Raw genomic sequence first — 18164 nt, 5'->3', positions numbered from 1 at the left:
GTCCTGTTTTAAGAAATCTCATTACTAGGTGTCATGTTGCTTAATTGCCACAGATCACAAGTCACCAGCACAAATAATCCCTTTATACAGTGGTGGATGGGATTTCATAGTCATTGGGGGTTACTCACAAAGACTAGCTTTTCACGCCGGTCTTTGTTTCCCCCTGCGCTGCTCGAGGATTTGATTAATTTAAGAAGAGCGCGCCTCGTCATAAATTAGGCACACTTCTATCTGTTCGCCAACATTTCCGCCCTGTCACTCCCAAATAGCGAGCACAGTGTAAAAACGCCAGTGCAACAAAATATTGTTGCACAGGTATTAAAAGAATCGCTAAAGGGGTCTTGCGACTATTTTTACACTAAAAGCTGGCCTAAAAATGTTTGTAAGTGACCCCCACTGTTTCCTTCAAACTGTTGCACACTTGCAGAATACCTCACCTCTTCCCTTTTCTGCACCCCATGCACACGACTGTTGCTCTGGTCTGCATCCAAGCCACAGTTTTTGCTGTCCGCATCCGTTGCTCCGTTCCGTGGCCCTGCAAAACAAAAATATAACATGTCCTATTCTTGTCCGTTTTGCTGACAAGAATAGGCATTTCTACAATGGGCCACCTGTTCCGTTCCGCAAATTGCAGAAGGCGGATCGCAAAAAACAGAACGGTCGTGTGCATGAGGCCTAAACATGTATGAAACAACAATGTGGAGGTGTTTAGCGAACTTCATGCTTGCGCAAAATTTTGTATCTTTTCCAAAAATTGGGCAGAGCAGGGCAGTAAGTGGGAAGTGTGGTGGCGCCCATAGCTGGCCACTGGACAGGCTTATGTACTATAATCTATGTCAGGAAACTAGCATACATCATGCCAGAAATGTACACCACCTGTCGTGCTGGCGTAGATTTCTGTTTTGACGCACTGACCTGCACATATGTGCCATAGTTATTAAGAGGCATGCGACCCTTAATAATTGTGGTGCAGCTGACGCCAGCAGGGAATAGATAAAGGCTGGAGTGCAATATGCTGGTCTTATAAATGTTCCCCGTGGCTAATGCCATCCCCTTCTGCAATGTCGAACATATTTGTAGAAAAACACTGGAGAAGCTAAATGTATTCAAGTCCACGGACAGTGTCGCTTTACGGTGTGTAGCATAATATCAGTGTATGTTAACTACAGAATCCATAGTGGAAATCCAAGAAGGACTCCTATTTCAGCTGTGGTTTTGCAGTTTGCATGCTTGGGATCGACCTGCGGATGCAGCGATATTGAAACGGGCTAATCTGCATATGGACACCAGCTGCTATTTTGGCACATAAACGGCACCAAGAATGAACATGCTCATTCTTTAATTTTTCCACTACACGGATCTCCATTTAAATGGACAGTTATTTTAGGTGTTTTTTGCAGTGGATTTTGGCATGGAAAATGCTTTGTGAACAGACTCCTAAACCTTAGGCCTCATGCACACAACCCTGTGCCGGCCATGCCCATGCTGTGGACTAAAAATTGTTGTCTGCAATGCAAGGGCATTGACTGTGTGCCCGCCGTCTGTGGACACGGACCTATTCACTTGACTGGGGTCCGCGATCCTCATCTGACGGTCCACACCACAAAAAAGTAGTGCACAGACAGAAAACCCAGGGAAGCACTTCCGATCTGTGCCTCCATTCCACATAGCACTGTATCTCCCAGATTGCGGACCCATTGAAGTGAATGGGTCTGCATCCGTGATACGGTGCGCACACAGCCTGTGTCCATATACAGTTGCAAGAAAAAGTATGTGAACCCTTTGGAATGATATGGATTTCTGCTCAATCCAGGATTCATTTCTATATTTTTCTGAAACCCATCTATTCAGTTCTGTTCATAGTAACATGGTATAACGTTTCATGCATAGATCCGAAGCAAATGTGTTCCTGAATCTCCAATGGTAACAGACCCATAGTAACCACTAATACACCTTTAATTGGCGGTCACTAAGGGGCCTTAGGCTAGGCCACTGCTTTTTAAGGTGGCATCATCTAAATGTTGCACTTAGATTAGGCAGGGAAGAGAAGAACAGGAGCTAGCTGTCTTATGACATCCAGGCTCCTGCTCGAATGACCCAGAACAGCCATTCCAGGACGTTTAACCCCTTAGATGCTGTGAACAACTGCTGCATCTAAGTGGTTTCATAGGGATGGGGCTCCCTCTGTCACCCATCGGCAGCCACACAAATGTGATTGAGGGCTTGCCCCCATTGCCAGTAAAAGAAAAGAAAAAAGGAACTGGAAAATGGAAAGGTAAGCTGGGGGTAGGCTGGGAGTGCTTCTCTCCCCCTCAGTTAGCCACAGAGAACCATGTCAGCGGGCTACAGTGACTGCCTGGGAGTGACAAAAGCCTCCGTTTGTGGCTGCATCTCACCCTCAGACATCGCAATGCTTAAAAGCTACTGAAAAGGAGGACATCCCTGCATCTGTCCAGGCCCTGCGTCGGATGGAGGACAGGGATCCAGAAAACCGGACAGTCCGGCCTAAAACCGGATGTCTGGCCACCTTATCCCCAGGTCAGCCTTCTGAGTATGCCTATTAGGCAATGTCTAGTTTTTTGTTTTCCACTGCATGATACACTGTACTACATTTCGGGACAGAGTGATTAAAAACGAAAGGGTTGGTTCAGGCTTTAGTAGGTGATAACCTGTCTTCAGTGTAACCCATCGCTAGCTGATCAGCACGGGTCTGACACCCCACACCTCTGCCGAGGTGTAGCTGTCGTTGAAATTACACACCTCTGTTAACTTTGTAGCTTGTCACTGCACTCCTGTCCCAACTGGTGATCGAGCTACACCCCAACTACTGATCAGCCGCTGATCAGCTAGTGATAGCCTATTATGAGGATAGACAATCACTAAGTGAAGCCCGGACAATCCCTGTAAATAAAATCCCTAAATGAAGAAAAATGTATTATTTTTTTATTTTTTATATTTGGTATCATTTATGCCTCATGAAGAATGCAATAAAAAGCCAGAATTGGTGGTTTTGCTTATCTGGGACTGAAAAATGCAATAACACCATGGTGCCAAACTTTGGGATGCCAGTTTTCTGACAAACGGGGGAAGATAAATGTCTCCTTATATATAGTTGGCATCCCTGTAATTGTACTGCCCCCACAGAGTAAAGTTATCATTTATTTATGCCTGAATTTTAAAAGACCTGTGGCTATTGCTATTATTTTCAGTCCTCCTAGAAAGGGTTAATAAAAGTTGATGACAAATATGTTCCCCAAAATGGTGTCCTTAAAAACTACAACTTGTCCCACAAAGAACAGCCCCCAGAGGCAACAATGGGAGAAAAATGAAAAGGTTTTGGCTCTTGAAAAGGGACAATGACAGAAATTTTGAATATTGCTCAAAAACAGTCATTTCAGATGCTGCAGATTTCTTTGTAGGGAGCCATGTGCTTGCCACAACACAACCCAATTCATATGAATGGAAGGGAATTTCGGCCCCAGACATTGCTGGACAAATGTGGGGCATGTAAAGTCCACCTTGCAGCAGCAGGTCTCTCCGTCCGCCAGTGTGTGCAGCAGCCAGCGAGCACTGCAGTCTGAGGTAACCTGCACCTGCAGCATCCGGGGACCAGTGTCCGGCGCTCTCACAGGGGAGGTGTGTTCTCAGCTGACAAGACACCGTCAGGTCGCCTTTTAAATGGAAGTGGCGGGCACGGGCAGCTCAGTACGGGACATGCCAGGCTGCTGTCATGTTGCACTGGAATGAGGAAGTGGAGTGGAGAGGGGTGGGACTGAGACCTGAGCTTCATCCTGCGGCGCCTCTCAGAGCAGCACATGGAGCAGCTGCAGGGGACTGGGAGAGCTGTCTACAGCCAGCCCACGGCAGAGCAGGTAACGCGCCGCGCCAAGGAGGGATGCCCTGCGCTTCACTGGGGCTTCTGTCTGCTCCACATGTGCTATAGTGTATCTGGATGGATGGATGGATGCCCCCCAGCCTGGTGCACTGGTACATCATGGGCTGTAGGCAGCGAGTGCTTATCCTGCCCTGTACAACTTTTACTGCATGTGCAGGGAGTTCCACAAGTGCAAAATGTCCCCAAATTGTATACCCTCAGCACACCAACACTGCCTAGTGTACTGCTACTTTCTAATCTGTCTGTCTATTTATCTATCCATCTATCATCTATCCATCCATCAATTAATTATCTATCTAGCTCTCTATCATCTATCCATCCATCCATCCATCAATTATCTATCTAGCTCTCTATCATCTATCTATCCATCCATCCATCAATTATCTATCTAGCTCTCTAACTATCATCTATCTATCCATCCATCAATTAATTATCTATCTAGCTCTCTATCATCTATCTATCCATCCATCCATCAATTATCTATCTAGCTCTCTAACTATCATCTATCTATCCATCCATCAATTATCTATCTAGCTCTCTAACTATCATCTATCCATCCATCCATCAATTAATTATCTATCATCTAGCTAGCTCTTTGTCTAATAATCGAATCATTTAATTATCTATCCAATATGTATCTATGTAATTACCTAGCAGTCATCTTGTATTCACACACATAATGCTTCTATATATATAAAATAGTTTTTGTGCTAAAAGCAGACAGCGATATATAGCTGTCTATAGAAATATACTGGCACTGTACACACAAAGAATAATTTCACATTAGTTTTTATATCTACAAGTTGGAGGGGCTTTGGTGCCACCTTTTTCCTAGTTCTGAACTTGGTGGTTTTTAAAAGTTTGGTAGAAGTATATATTGTATGTATAACTATTTATTAGTGATGAACGGCATAGACAATATTCGAATTCGCAATATTTTGTGAATTTTTGGCCGAATATTCGCCATAAATTTGCAATTTCAAGAATTCATGATCTCCAGTCATTGTTTACTTGATTGGAAAAATCGGCAATGCAATATATTTGCGCTAAATTCGTGATTAGAATATTGTACACTATTCGCGAATACGAATATATAGCACTATATTCTAAATATTCGTAAATTCTCAAAGTGCCGATATTCGCGATTAAAATTCCCGATTCGAATATTCGCGCTCAACACTACTATATATATATATATATATATATATATAAAAGACAAATATGGTTTACACTAGTGTGCACACGTGCTGATATACACGAGCACTGTACACGATTATGTATGTGTCTTATATACAGAGTTTTTTTGCACTCTGGTTTTTCACATTCCTAACTTTATTCCAGTTAGTTTGTCCTGTTTTTCAGTAATTTCATTGACATTTTCAGATAATGTCCATGTTGTGCACTAATCTAACCTGTCCTGAATCCGATAAGATGAGCGTTAGCATTCACTGTCATTCCCAGATCGTTCCTAGTGTTCCTCTGTAAATAGACCTCTCCGCATGTCATTTGCTTATACACATAATTAGGTCAATTAATCTTAAAGTGATTATTTGACACTCTTCTACATGCGTTATTTCACCTGCTGACAAAACAAACAGCAAATGCTATTTGGAGCAGACATTACTACTTCTTACAAGTTTGTAGTTTACAATCCTGAAGGTAATTTGATGAGCGTGTAGATAAATTTCAGTTGCTTTATCATTTTGATTTGCATGTTGTTATCCTTCCCATAAATTATTTTCTTACATTGTACGCGTACAGTAACTTGTAGGGTTGTCTTAAGAAAGTTGTGATCTGATGATTTCAATATCTTTATCATTTCTCACATTATCTTCACATGTACGTATAAATGGGAAATGATAAGAAAAGGTGACTTTTTGGCTGAAAAAGCGTTCTTTTCTTAGGAGTTATTAACAAGTGGGGATGCCAGTTCCGATATATTCTACCAGGAAAATCTTAAAAATAACATATTTACTTGCATACATTTATTTGCAGCTATACTAGAGCAATATGTGTGTAAACCCAATCTACCAGGATAAGTAATATACTGTATGCAAAGCACAACAAAATAATATCATGACAAATAGAGAAATGGGGAACAGGGTGGTTTAAGGAAGTTGTGAAACGACGCTGGACAGATAAGAAAGTGCATTGAAATGAACTACAGAAACAAACTGTGCTACTGGTCGTATATAGGAGCATCGCTGTCTTTACGGCTAAACCCAGGAACAGTGAATATTGTGGACCTATTAGACCTTGATGAGTAAAGTTATGGTCTCTGTGTTTGCAGATGGTCGTCTGTCAGGGAGCAGGTCACTGAAGGGTATGCTCAAATATTCACCTACTTAGGATTCATCATTGCAACCTCTCATTTTCTGTCTCTTTAGAACAGCGTATGAAGTGAAATGTCTCACTTTTTTTTTTCTTATACATTTACTAGATACAAAGTCAGACTGACCATAAATTTCCATAGTGTACCACCCTACAATATGAAACCATATAATGAAGCATAGTTTCCATGTACACTTAGCTTTCATCCCCTTATGATTACGTTTTTAATTTATGACTATTTCAATATATTAACATTTGCAGGAGGTTAAGGACTCATATTTTCTTTCCGTGTCTGTTCTGCTTTTTTTGCGGACCGTATATGGACCTATTCATTTCAATGGGTCCGCAAAAAAATGGAAGTTACTCCGTGTGCATTCCGTTTCCCTATGTCTGTATTCCCGTTCCGCAAAAAAATAGAACATGTCCTATTACTGTCTGCATTACGGACAAGGATAGCACTGTTCTATTAGGGGCAAGCTGTTCCGTTCCGCAAAATACGCAATGCACAAGAACGTCATCTGTATTTTTTGCGGATTTGTTTTTTTGTGGAACGCAAAATACATACAGTCGTGTGCATGAGGCCTAAAATAGATCATAGATATTATGCGTCAGAGGGTGTGGTGCCCCATCTAAATATCAGATTCCATATCTACCACCGGGGCACCTTGACTCTATTGTAAAGTTAGGAAAGTTTAGCAAGAGTGCTCATTTTTCTGAACTTCACATGGAATTGCTATTTCATTAGTTTACTTTTATTATTTATGTATTACATATATTTATGTGGGCTTCTTTACAGGTGTCAAGCTGTACCTTAGAAGAATTGTGTAAGACTATATAGTAAGGATACGGCCACTTGGTCAGGTTTCTTGATGCAGTTTTGGAAGCCAAAACCTGTAGTGAATTCAAAAAAGAGGAGAAGTCATATATATGTCCTCTATACTTTCTCTCCTTTCTTGGTCCACTCCTGATTTTGGCTTCCAATACTGCATGTAGAAACCTGACCGCGTGGCCGTACCCTTAGGCCTCTTTCACACTACAGTTTTTTGCGTTCCGTATACGGTCCGTTTTTTTGCGTTCCGTATACGGTCCGTATACGGAACCATTCATTTCAATGGTTCCGCAAAAAAACGGAATGTGTTCCGTATGCATTCCGTTTCCGTATTTCCGTTTTTCCGTTCCGTTGAAAAGATAGAACATGTCCTATATTTGGCTGCAAATCACAGTCCGTGGCTCCATTCAAGTCAATGGGTCCGCAAAAAAAACGGAACACATACGGAAATGCATCCGTATGTCTTCCGTTTCCGTTCCGTTTTTTGCGGAACCATCTATTGAAAATGTTATGCCCAGCCCAATTTTTTATATGAAATTACTGTATACTGTATTTGCCATACGGAAAAACGGAACGGAACAACGGAACGGAAACGGAACCACAACGGAAGCAAAAAACGGAACAACGGATCCGTGAAAAACGGAACGCAAAACACTGAATTCAACATACTGTAGTGTGAAAGAGGCCTTAGACTGTGATGATAATTGGTAGTATGGAGCTGTGCTAAAAATGAGACATGAAAACTTCCTTCTGGACGTTGGGAATAGGTGCCTGAATTGAGGGAATGTAGAGCAAGGACAGGGTACGGCCACACGGTCAGGTTTCTGCATGCAGTTTCCTGAGCCAAAACCAGGAGTGAAATCAAAAAAGAGAAGTCGTATCTGTCCTTAATACTTTATCTTGTTTTATGCTCCACTCCTGATTTTGGCTTTTAAAACTGCTTAAAAAACCTAAACATGTGGTCATAACCTAAGAAGAACATGGCATCATTAGAACTCTGAAGGTCTTTGGACACATAAGTGCCAAATTTCTAACACAAATGTGCCAAAAAGGTTGCTGTTTAATAGTAGATTCACTTATTAGTTTTTAACTGAATTTTCAGTACTTTTTTAGTTGTGGTTTTTGCACCTGTGTTTTCTTTGCAAAACAAATACAAAAATTATCTGGGAAATATGAAATGCAGAACACACATGCATTATTTTTTTGGGCTGCAAGTGTTTTGTTTTTCAGTTTGGTTTCTTGCAGCATGTTGAGACAATGGCGCTTTACCATGCCCTTATCTGTAGGTTAAAAATGCCTGAGAGGATAAATAAAAGTGGCATCCAAATACCATAAAAACGCATGCAGTATGCAAATAAAACACTAGTGGTGTTATGATTTTTTTTAGCAGAAAAAAATGCCAAAACAACTATGTGTCTTATAAAGGTTTTACACTTATCTTAATAGTTTTAAAAAGAGTTAAAAAAAAAGGGTATCGGGCTAAAGGAGTTAAAAGATGTAAAAAATTTGTGTGAATATATGCCAGGCATTAAATGATATAAGACATAAAAAATGTGTCTAAAGTGCCAAATATATTATGCCACGTTCAGTTACATTCACTTGAATGGGGATGAGCTGTAATACATAAGACTGGTTTTCCTGGTCCTGGACGAGCATTTTAATATGACTTCATAGGTCATATATACAATAAATATCAAATTAGTTTTAATAAATAACATTAAAACCTATTGGCCCACATTTACATAGTGAGTGCACACAGATTTTGGTATAACTTGCTCCAAACATTCAGTCTGGCGCATATATGATTAGAGAAATTATCTGCGCCTAGCCCAACAAGGGGGTGAGGCTTAAAGGGGCGCACTAATATGCAGCATTTAGTACCCACATTGTGCCACACTTCTGGTGTCAAATCCTGTCTCAAAATAAGCCAACCAATATTTGGTAGAGAGTCTGAGAAAAATGTCCATCTTTGCACCAGATTTATCACCCAGCCTGAGCCCCTGTGATAAATCCGGTGCAGGTCTGGACACCCTGCCTAAATTTATGTCATATTTAGGATTAGGACATCTGCTCCATTGAAATTGGGAAGAGATTTGGATGAACTACAATGTATCTGTCCAGATGGATGCTGTTGCATTTTATTTGCAAACTAGGTACAGACGGAGGTGCCATTTAACACTGGCCCAATAATATCGAGCCGTTATATTTCCTTGTATATTACACAGCCATATAGACATATAGGGAAGAACTAGTACTCCACTTTTACTGATCCAACTTTTACAAATGATTGTACCTCAATGTACTATATAAACCATTAAATGGCTTCATTAAGGGAGAGTTCACATCACAGTTATTTTTCTGTTTTTTTGGTTCTTCTGACAGATCAGAAGAATAGAAAAATAACCGTGATGTGAACTCTCCCCAAGATGTACAACCTGTCCTGCAAAAAATAAATAAAAAATCCTTCATATGGCTGTGTGAGTAATAAAAAGTTATATCTCTTTGAAGGCAAGGAGGGAAAAACCCAAAAGTCTTCCCCAAAATGTCCTTGATCCTTAAGAGATTAATATATTTCCATGATTTCCATGGATTATGTTGTTCAACATAATCCATGGAATGCATGAATATGGTTCAGCATGGCAAGTTTGCTGCAGACAGTCGTGACTGTTCTGTACATCGGAATGCGGTTTGTAAAAATCCACGCACATTTAGTTGAAGAATTTACTGAAGTAAATATGTTAGCACATCCTAATGCTAAAATAAAATTACAGCTTCCCTAAATTGAGCTTGCAAAAAGTTAGGGACGCTAAATTCTGTATAACTATAATATTTGAATTGCATTGTCACTACTACTACACACACCATGCCATATAAAAAAGCAAACAATACAGTCAGTGATGGTTTAATTATAATGGCTTGTTTTGTCTAGGGAGCAATCATCAGGAGAAAAAATATGGCCAACGTCCTATTAGTGCACAGAAAACCTGTCCTAATCACACAGGAGGACATGCTACTTCAGAGCAGTGAGCCAAAGAGCTGCCTCATCTTCTTCTATGATCCTGAATACAGTTTAATATGATCTTCAGCTAAATCTCTGTAGAAATGGAGTTCATGAGGAGGCATGAAGTACAGAGAGGAGGGTGGGGTGATGTGGATAAGAAGCAGCTGCACTTGTATGCATTCTTCATTACCACAGTCTGTCTTGTTTGTCGTCTCTGTACTTCATGTCTCTTCATGAACTCCATTCCTGCAGAGATTCAGCTGAAGATTATATTAAACTGAGGATGGGGCAGCTCTATACTTCAGTGCTTGGAAGTAACTTGTCCTCCTGTATGATTAGGACAGGTTTTGTTTGTATTAATAGGATGGCGGCCATTTTTTTTCTCCTAATGATTGCTCCTAAAAGAAAATGAGCAATTATAACTAATGAAAGGTATATGGGAATATATTTAAAATAAAGTAATTAAGTATTTTCATTTCCTAAATTCCCAGAGAACCCCTTTACAAGACTTCCCTCATATCAGTATCAGATTGGTGGTGGTGGGGGTCCAACAACTTGCACTCCCACTGATTAGCTGATTCACTTAATAGGAGCTGAACTGCAGTACACTGGCTCCATCCACTGTTTGTTTTCAGCAGCTGCCGAAAACAGTTTATCGGTGGGGATATCAGGTGCCGAACCCCACTGATCTGAAATTGATGACCTTTACTAAGGATTGGCCATTGTATAAGGCCTCTTTCACACGAACAATATGAATTGGCCCCAGATGCGTTCAGGGTGCGTTCAGTGAAACTCGCACCATTTTGCAAGCATGTTCAGTCAGTTTTGTCTGTGATTGCGTTCTCTTGTTCAGTTTTTTTCCGCATGGGTGCAATCTGTTTTGATGTGTTTTTCACGTGCATGAAAAAATACCTGAAGGTTTACATACAACCATCAGTGAAAAAGGAGAAAAATCTCTCTTTCAAGTAAAACTTAAAAGAAAAATTAAGGTTAATTAATTAAGACTGGCGTTTTGGCGTAGAAAATGATGATTGGTGTGAGCGGGGAGAAGTTGCAGATTTGGTCCACAATATGCACCAGAAATACCCCTAATCTAGGCGTATTTCTGTTTCATAAATGACCCCCTATATGTCTTTGGTATCAATGTAATTATACTCAACCAGAGAATAAAGTTATAATGTTATTTCAAATTTAAAATGTAAAAACTCACTGGCAGTCTTGCTATTTTTTCCCATCGCCCTCAAAAAGAGTTAATAAGTAAGTTAATCAGTAAGTTATGTGTTCCCCAAAATGGTGCCTTTCAAAACTATTACTTGTCCTGCAAAAAAATAAAATAAAGCTAAATCCACAGAAAAAAAAGTTTTTTTTTTAGCAATTGTAATGTGGAGATGAAAAAATAAATTGCTGTCACTAAGGTCCAAAACAGGTTGGTCACTAAGGGGTTAAAGGGATAATGCTGTCATCAAATTTTATTTTATTAACAACTTATATGTGAATTTTCAATGTAATTTTTGGGTGGTTGAAAGTCATATGATGTATTCTGCTTCCTGTCCTGGGTCTTAAACTTTCTCTTTGTTTGGACTTTTAGCACGGCAAACAGTCTCTCGGTTTTCCAGGACTTGGATAGTGATGGCCTATCCTTAGGATCAGTCATCAATCAATATTAGATGAGTGGGGTCTGACACCCCCAACGATCATCTGTTTTAGGCAGCCATTGGCGTTGGAGACTATACAGTGGATGGAAGGCTCCGTCCGTTGTTTTTTGCTTTCTAGCGCCGCCATACTGCAGCTCAGGTTCCATTTACTGCAGAACATGAACACAACCACTACACAGTGGATAGACCCTTGTATTTCTGGCTCCGTCCACTAGTTTTCGGTGCTGATGGATTTCTGATTCAGCAGAGTGTTGGATCCCCACTGATCTGATATTGATGATCTAATCTGATGCTAGTCCATCAATATCTAAGTACCAGAAAACCCCTTCAACTTTTTAGTCAGGCACATCACTGCAACCAGAGAGGGAAGGGGCTAGTGACTCAGTGAGAGCATCACATTACACATCACACAGCTATACAGGAGATCTTATCATTTCTGATGACTCCTATAGAAGGGAAATATTTTGTACTTCATTTTTAAAGGCATAGTACTGCCAAAATGAAGACAAAAAAAAAACCAGCCAAACATTCTACAAAATGTTTTCTATGAATATTGAGTTCCCCTTAAAGTTTTATTGATTGATCTACTGATAAAACAATAAAATCACATATTTTTTGATTTTGAGATTTCTGAATTGAATTAGATACACATAGTTATACATTATTACTAGAATTTTAATCTTTAAAGTTTCAGTTTAAGTTTAAGTTTTCAGATCCTTTTGCAACACAGCACAGAGGATAAAAAGGCGAGGAGGCAAATGAGAACAGGAAATGGTGTTTTCCTGTTTATGTTACTGCTAGGTGTGAAGTGGAACGTTAAAGAAATAATTAAAGAACTTTAAGGCCCTTTTCACATATAGATTGTGTTTGGGCAAAAACCGATGGTTTTACAATTGAGTTCAGTGTGCGCATTTTTCCCATCTGAATTGTATCTGGACTGTATGCGTTTTTCATGCAAGTGAAGTAAAACTGAAGAATAACAATCTACATCTAGTAACCAACAGTCAAAAATGCATTGCATCCGAGTATCTTCCACTTTTCACAAGCCCCACTCACTTCTATGGAGCATGAGCTGCGTGAAAAGCACACAATATAGAACAGGCTGCGATTTATCCCGAATGCAGAGATCATGTGTGGAAAACGGTCAGTCTGGATGCTGTGTTTGCTTCACGCATTTCACCCGGATGGAAAACTCGCTTATGTGAAAGAGGCTTAAGACCTCTTTCACACGAGTGGTACGGATTGTGTCAGGATCTGTTCCGGAAAAATTGATTGTTTTGCAAGCAAGTTCAATCAGTCTTGTATACGATGGTGTTTAGTGATTCCGTGTTTTTCTCTGTGCAGATGCAATCAGTTTTTTATGCGTTTTTATAACTTGTGAAGAACTCACTCAACATCTCTTAAGCAACCATCAGTGATAAACGCATTGCATCCAGATGCCTTCTGTTTTTCACAGAAGGTCCAACGCACAATATAGAACATGATGTCATTTTTCCTGAACACACAGATGATGCATGAAAAACGACGCTCATGTGAAATGATGGGTCAGGATTCAGTCCGGATGCTATACGTTTGCTACATGCATTGCATTCAGATGGAGAACTCACTTGAAAGAGCCATAAAAGGGGAGAACAATTTTCCTTGATGCCCCTCTTGATGCCCCTTCCATAAAAAATTCTTAATGAAACAGAGGGTCTCTGCTGCTTCTCCCACTCATTGACTTCTGTTACCAAACAACTGGAAAATATTTGGGCTGAGAAGCAAACTGTTCGGTAATAACAGCAGAAAACGTATTTAGGCCCGTTTCACATGGCCATTATATGGTCAGTATTTTGCATCAGTGTTTGGTCAGTATTTGTAAGCCAAAACCAGAAGTGGAACCTACAGAGAAAAGGTATAATAGAAATATTTGTGCCTCTTCTGTTTTGGACCCATTCCTAGTACAAAAATACTGGCCAAATACTGACCGTGTGAAAGAGGCCTTTGGCTATTAGTTTATATTCACAATACTCAGGACTTCTCAATGTGAGACATAACTGACTGCCCCCAGCACCTTACATGAGCAGGCTTTCAATTCAGCAGCCTCCATACAGTATACAGGGAGTGCAGAATTATTAGGCAAGTTGTATTTTTGAGGATTAATTTTATTATTGAACAACAACCATGTTCTCAATGAACCCAAAAAACTCATTAATATCAAAGCTGAATATTTTTGGAAGTAGTTTTTAGTTTGTTTTTAGTTTTAGCTATTTTAGGGGGATATCTGTGTGTGCAGGTGACTATTACTGTACATAATTATTAGGCAACTTAACAAAAAACAAATATATACCCATTTCAATTATTTATTTTTACCAGTGAAACCAATATAACATCTCAACATTCACAAATATACATTTCTGACATTCAAAAACAAAACAAAAACAAATCAGTGACCAATATAGCCACCTTTCTTTGCAAGGACACTCAAAAGCCTGCCATCCATGGATTCTGTCAGTGTTTTGATCTGTTCACCATCAACATTGCGTGCAGCAGCAACCACAGCCTCCCAGACACTGTTCAGAGAGGTGTACTGTTTTCCCTCCTTGTAAATCTCACATTTGATGATGGACCACAGGTTCTCAATGGGGTTCAGATCAGGTGAACAAGGAGGCCATGTCATTAGATTTTCTTCTTTTATACCCTTTCTTGCCAGCCACGTTGTGGAGTACTTGGACGCGTGTGATGGAGCATTGTCCTGCATGAAAATCATGTTTTTCTTACCTTGCAGACTTCTTCCTGTACCACTGCTTGAAGAAGGTGTCTTCCAGAAACTGGCAGTAGGACTGGGAGTTGAGCTTGACTCCATCCTCAACCCAAAAAGGCCCCACAAGCTCATCTTTGATGATACCAGCCCAAACCAGTACTCCACCTCCACCTTGCTGGCGTCTGAGTCGGACTGGAGCTCTCTGCCCTTTACCAATCCAGCCATCTGGCCCATCAAGACTCACTCTCATTTCATCAGTCCATAAAACCTTAGAAAAATCAGTCTTGAGATATTTCTTGGCCCAGTCTTGACGTTTCAGCTTGTGTGTCTTGTTCAGTGGTGGTCGTCTTTCAGCCTTTCTTACCTTGGCCATGTCTTTGAGTATTGCACACCTTGTGCTTTTGGGCACTCCAGTGATGTTGCAGCTCTGAAATATGGCCAAACTGGTGGCAAGTGGCATCTTGGCAGCTGCACGCTTGACTTTTCTCAGTTCATGGGCAGTTATTTTGCGCCTTGGTTTTTCCACACGCTTCTTGCGACCCTGTTGACTATTTTGAATGAAACGCTTGATTGTTCGATGATCACGCTTCAGAAGCTTTGCAATTTTAAGAGTGCTGCATCCCTGTGCAAGATATCTGACTATTTTTGACTTTTCTGAGCCTGTCAAGTCCTTCTTTTGACCCATTTTGCCAAAGGAAAGGAAGTTGCCTAATAATTATGCACACCTGATATAGGGTGTTGATGTCATTAGACCACACCCCTTCTCATTACAGAGATGCACATCACCTAATATGCTTAATTGGTAGTAGGCTTTCGAGCCTATACAGCTTGGAGTAAGACAACATGCATAAAGAGGATGATGTGGTCAAAATACTCATTTGCCTAATAATTCTGCACGTAGTGTATTGCTACATTTGCTCAACCTCTTTATCCCTTTGGCAACCTATGAAGTACATTTAGAGCTCTGTCACTAGGCAGTTAGTGCAGAAGACCCTAAATGTACAGCACAGGGTTGGTGAGGGCACAAGAGCTGTTCCTACACCATCCGCAGCTATATATCACAGCTGACAGTCTACTGCAGTGGATGGGATCGCAGATAACGCCTCTCCCAGCCACTTAACACGTCAGCAGTCAGATAGACAGAGGGGTTATTTCGACCTAACAGCAATGTGCCCATGGCTTTCAATGGCAGCTGGGGACCTTAAAGGGGTTTTCTAGGTTATAAATGATGACCTATCGGTTAATGGGGAAATAAAAATTGTATGAGTCTCATAATATGACAACACAAAAACAAATGATTTTTTAAGCAAGTGTTTTCATTGTAAAAATAGTAAAACATAAAAAATATACATTTGGCATCACAGTAATTAAACTGACATTGAGTTTTTTTTTTCTTTATAATGTATCCACAAATTATGACAATGAAAGATATAAACCATCCCACAAAAACAAGCCTTAATACAGCAAAAAAAATCTACAAAAATTATAATGTTATGACTCTGACTAATCCATATTTGTGGATACAAATAGGGGGGACATGGTGTCATGAACACACTATTTACATGTGCAAGTATTACAGTTATTTTATTACTCACCTGGATTCAGATGGGGATGGTACTGGCATAAGAAACCACTGGAGAAACTTGATTGGAGGATACAGCAACAGACGATCATGAGAAGGTACCTATAAAATAAGAGAAAAGAACGTTACTGCGCACTGACGTAAGTGGCAGTGAAGAAACCCACTCCTAATGCCCCCATCTTCTTTTTTATCCCTATAAATGTAACGGTGTTGAGTATGGGGTAAAGTCGCCCTTGTGGGCGGACTAATTGTTGTTGGTTATTCATATATGTTAATGGTTTATGATTTTAACAATGGAGTTTTAAAGGGAACCTGTCACCTGGAAAAGACAATTTGCATTAATCACAGTACCTTAAAGTATCTCTCATAGTGTGCCCAATGATGTATTCATATCTTCTTTCTGCATTGTGCTGTCTCATAAAATCGACTTATAAAACTGTGTTTGGCACCTTTTTGAAGTCGTGCTGAAGTCACGCGGGCAGCGGCCTCCTTGACTCAACCGTCGGATAAGCCCGCCCCTATGCCGCTCCTCCGCATATTGATGGACATTTTTCCCTGTAGCTGTGACCACGCTCTTCTCGCTCATGCGCCGTGCGCGTCCTGCCGCAGCGCGGTCCCGGCTACGGCTCCCTCCCTGGCATCTGCATGTTCACTGCACCTGTGCCGTTCCTATACAGCGCGCTCGCGCCCATCGCTTCTCCTCTGCGGCGTGAGCCTGATCACTGTCTGCTTGCACTGCAGCGCAGGCGCAGTGAACATGCAGATGCCAGGGAGGGAGGGAACCGTAGCCGGGATCGCGCTGCGGCAGGACACGCACGGCGCATGCGCGAGAAGAGCGTGGTCACGGCTAGAGGGAAAAATGTCCATCAATATGCGGAGGAGCGGCATAGGGGCGGGCTTATCCGACGGTTGAGTCAAGGAGGCCGCTGCCCGCGTGACTTCAGCACGACTTCAAAAAGGTGCCAAACACAGTTTTATAAGTCGATTTTATGAGACAGCATAATGCAGAAAGAAGATATGAATACATCTTTGGGCACACTATGAGAGATACTTTAAGGTTCTGTGATTAGTGTAAATTGTCTTTTCCAGGTGACAGGTTCCCTTTAATGTAATAAGTACAGGTAACATTAGGCACAATGTGGCCAATTATATTCCACTAATAAACTTTAATATTTCTTCAAGATGAGACTAATCTATTAATTAATGACAAAAAGGATAGGTTATAATTGGGTTATATGACACCATGAGCAGCGATGAAAAACCAACAAATTGGGTCCTCAAGACCCAAAATAGCTGCATGCTTATTTGTAAGAACCTTATCTATCATTCTGGTTTTGTCTTTGTTTTGTAGTAAATTGTGAAGTTTCTGTCCTTTTACCTGTAAGACACATTTATCAGTAGTCTGGGACAGGCTAAAGTTATTTTTTACTCATTTTAAGAAATCCAGCTGTGGGTGTTCCTGTTGTGTATGTTGGTTTGTTGCCTTATTTATCATCGGGAAGCAGGTGAAGTCAAGTTGTGATACTTTGCCTATGTTAAAGGGGTTGTCCCATGACCCAGAGCCAAGCTTCAACTTGTCCCCTGGTGATAAAATCTAGGTCTAAGGCCTCTTTTACACGGACGTCATGTTTTTGGCCCTGATAAGATGCGGGTGCGTTTTCCGCGCAAGTGCAAAACATTGTAACACGTTTTGCACGCGCGTGAGAAAAATCGGCATGTTTGGTACCCAAACCCGAACCCGGACTTCTTCACAGAAGTTCGGGTTTGGATTAGGTGTTGTGTAGATTTTATTATTTTCCCTTATAACATGATTATAAAAGAAAATAATAGCATTCTTAATACAGAATGCATAGTACAATAGGGCTGGAGGGGTTAAAAAATAAATAAATAAAATTATACTGGGGGGGCGCACTGTGCCACCAATGTTTATTATACTGGGGTATGGGGGGGGCGCACTGCGCCACCAATGAAGATAACTGACCTGTTAATACAAATACAGGAGGAGGGTGCCGGAATCAAATAGCCGGCACCCAACCTCTGACAGGGAGCTGCGATCAGCGGCAGTTGAGTTAACCCTTCAGGTGCGGTACCTGAGGGGTTAACTGCCGCTGATCGCAGCTCCCTGTCA

General features: G+C 40.8%; 1 protein-coding gene across 8 annotated transcripts in view; it reads left to right on the top strand.

Annotated features, from left to right (window-relative positions):
- The first annotated feature begins 3459 nt into the window (after positions 1-3459).
- The window catches only part of IKZF1 (IKAROS family zinc finger 1), a 147529-nt gene continuing 132824 nt past the window's right edge, over positions 3460-18164 (top strand). For 2 of the 8 annotated variants that reach the window (XM_044293519.1, XM_044293516.1), the window contains exon 1: positions 3460-3872. In XM_044293519.1, the coding sequence (XP_044149454.1) occupies positions 3731-3872 (142 nt within the window). In that variant the 5' untranslated portion in view covers positions 3460-3730. The remainder of the gene's footprint in view (positions 3873-18164) is intronic. The other 6 variants (XM_044293517.1, XM_044293518.1, XM_044293515.1 and 3 more) reach the window with 5 other exon arrangements.

The sequence above is a fragment of the Bufo gargarizans genome, chromosome 5 (assembly GCF_014858855.1).
Source record: "Bufo gargarizans isolate SCDJY-AF-19 chromosome 5, ASM1485885v1, whole genome shotgun sequence".
Taxonomy (NCBI): domain Eukaryota; kingdom Metazoa; phylum Chordata; class Amphibia; order Anura; family Bufonidae; genus Bufo; species Bufo gargarizans.
The sequence above is the reverse complement of the archived record's forward strand: the minus strand, read 5'-3'. Positions and strand labels throughout refer to the sequence as shown.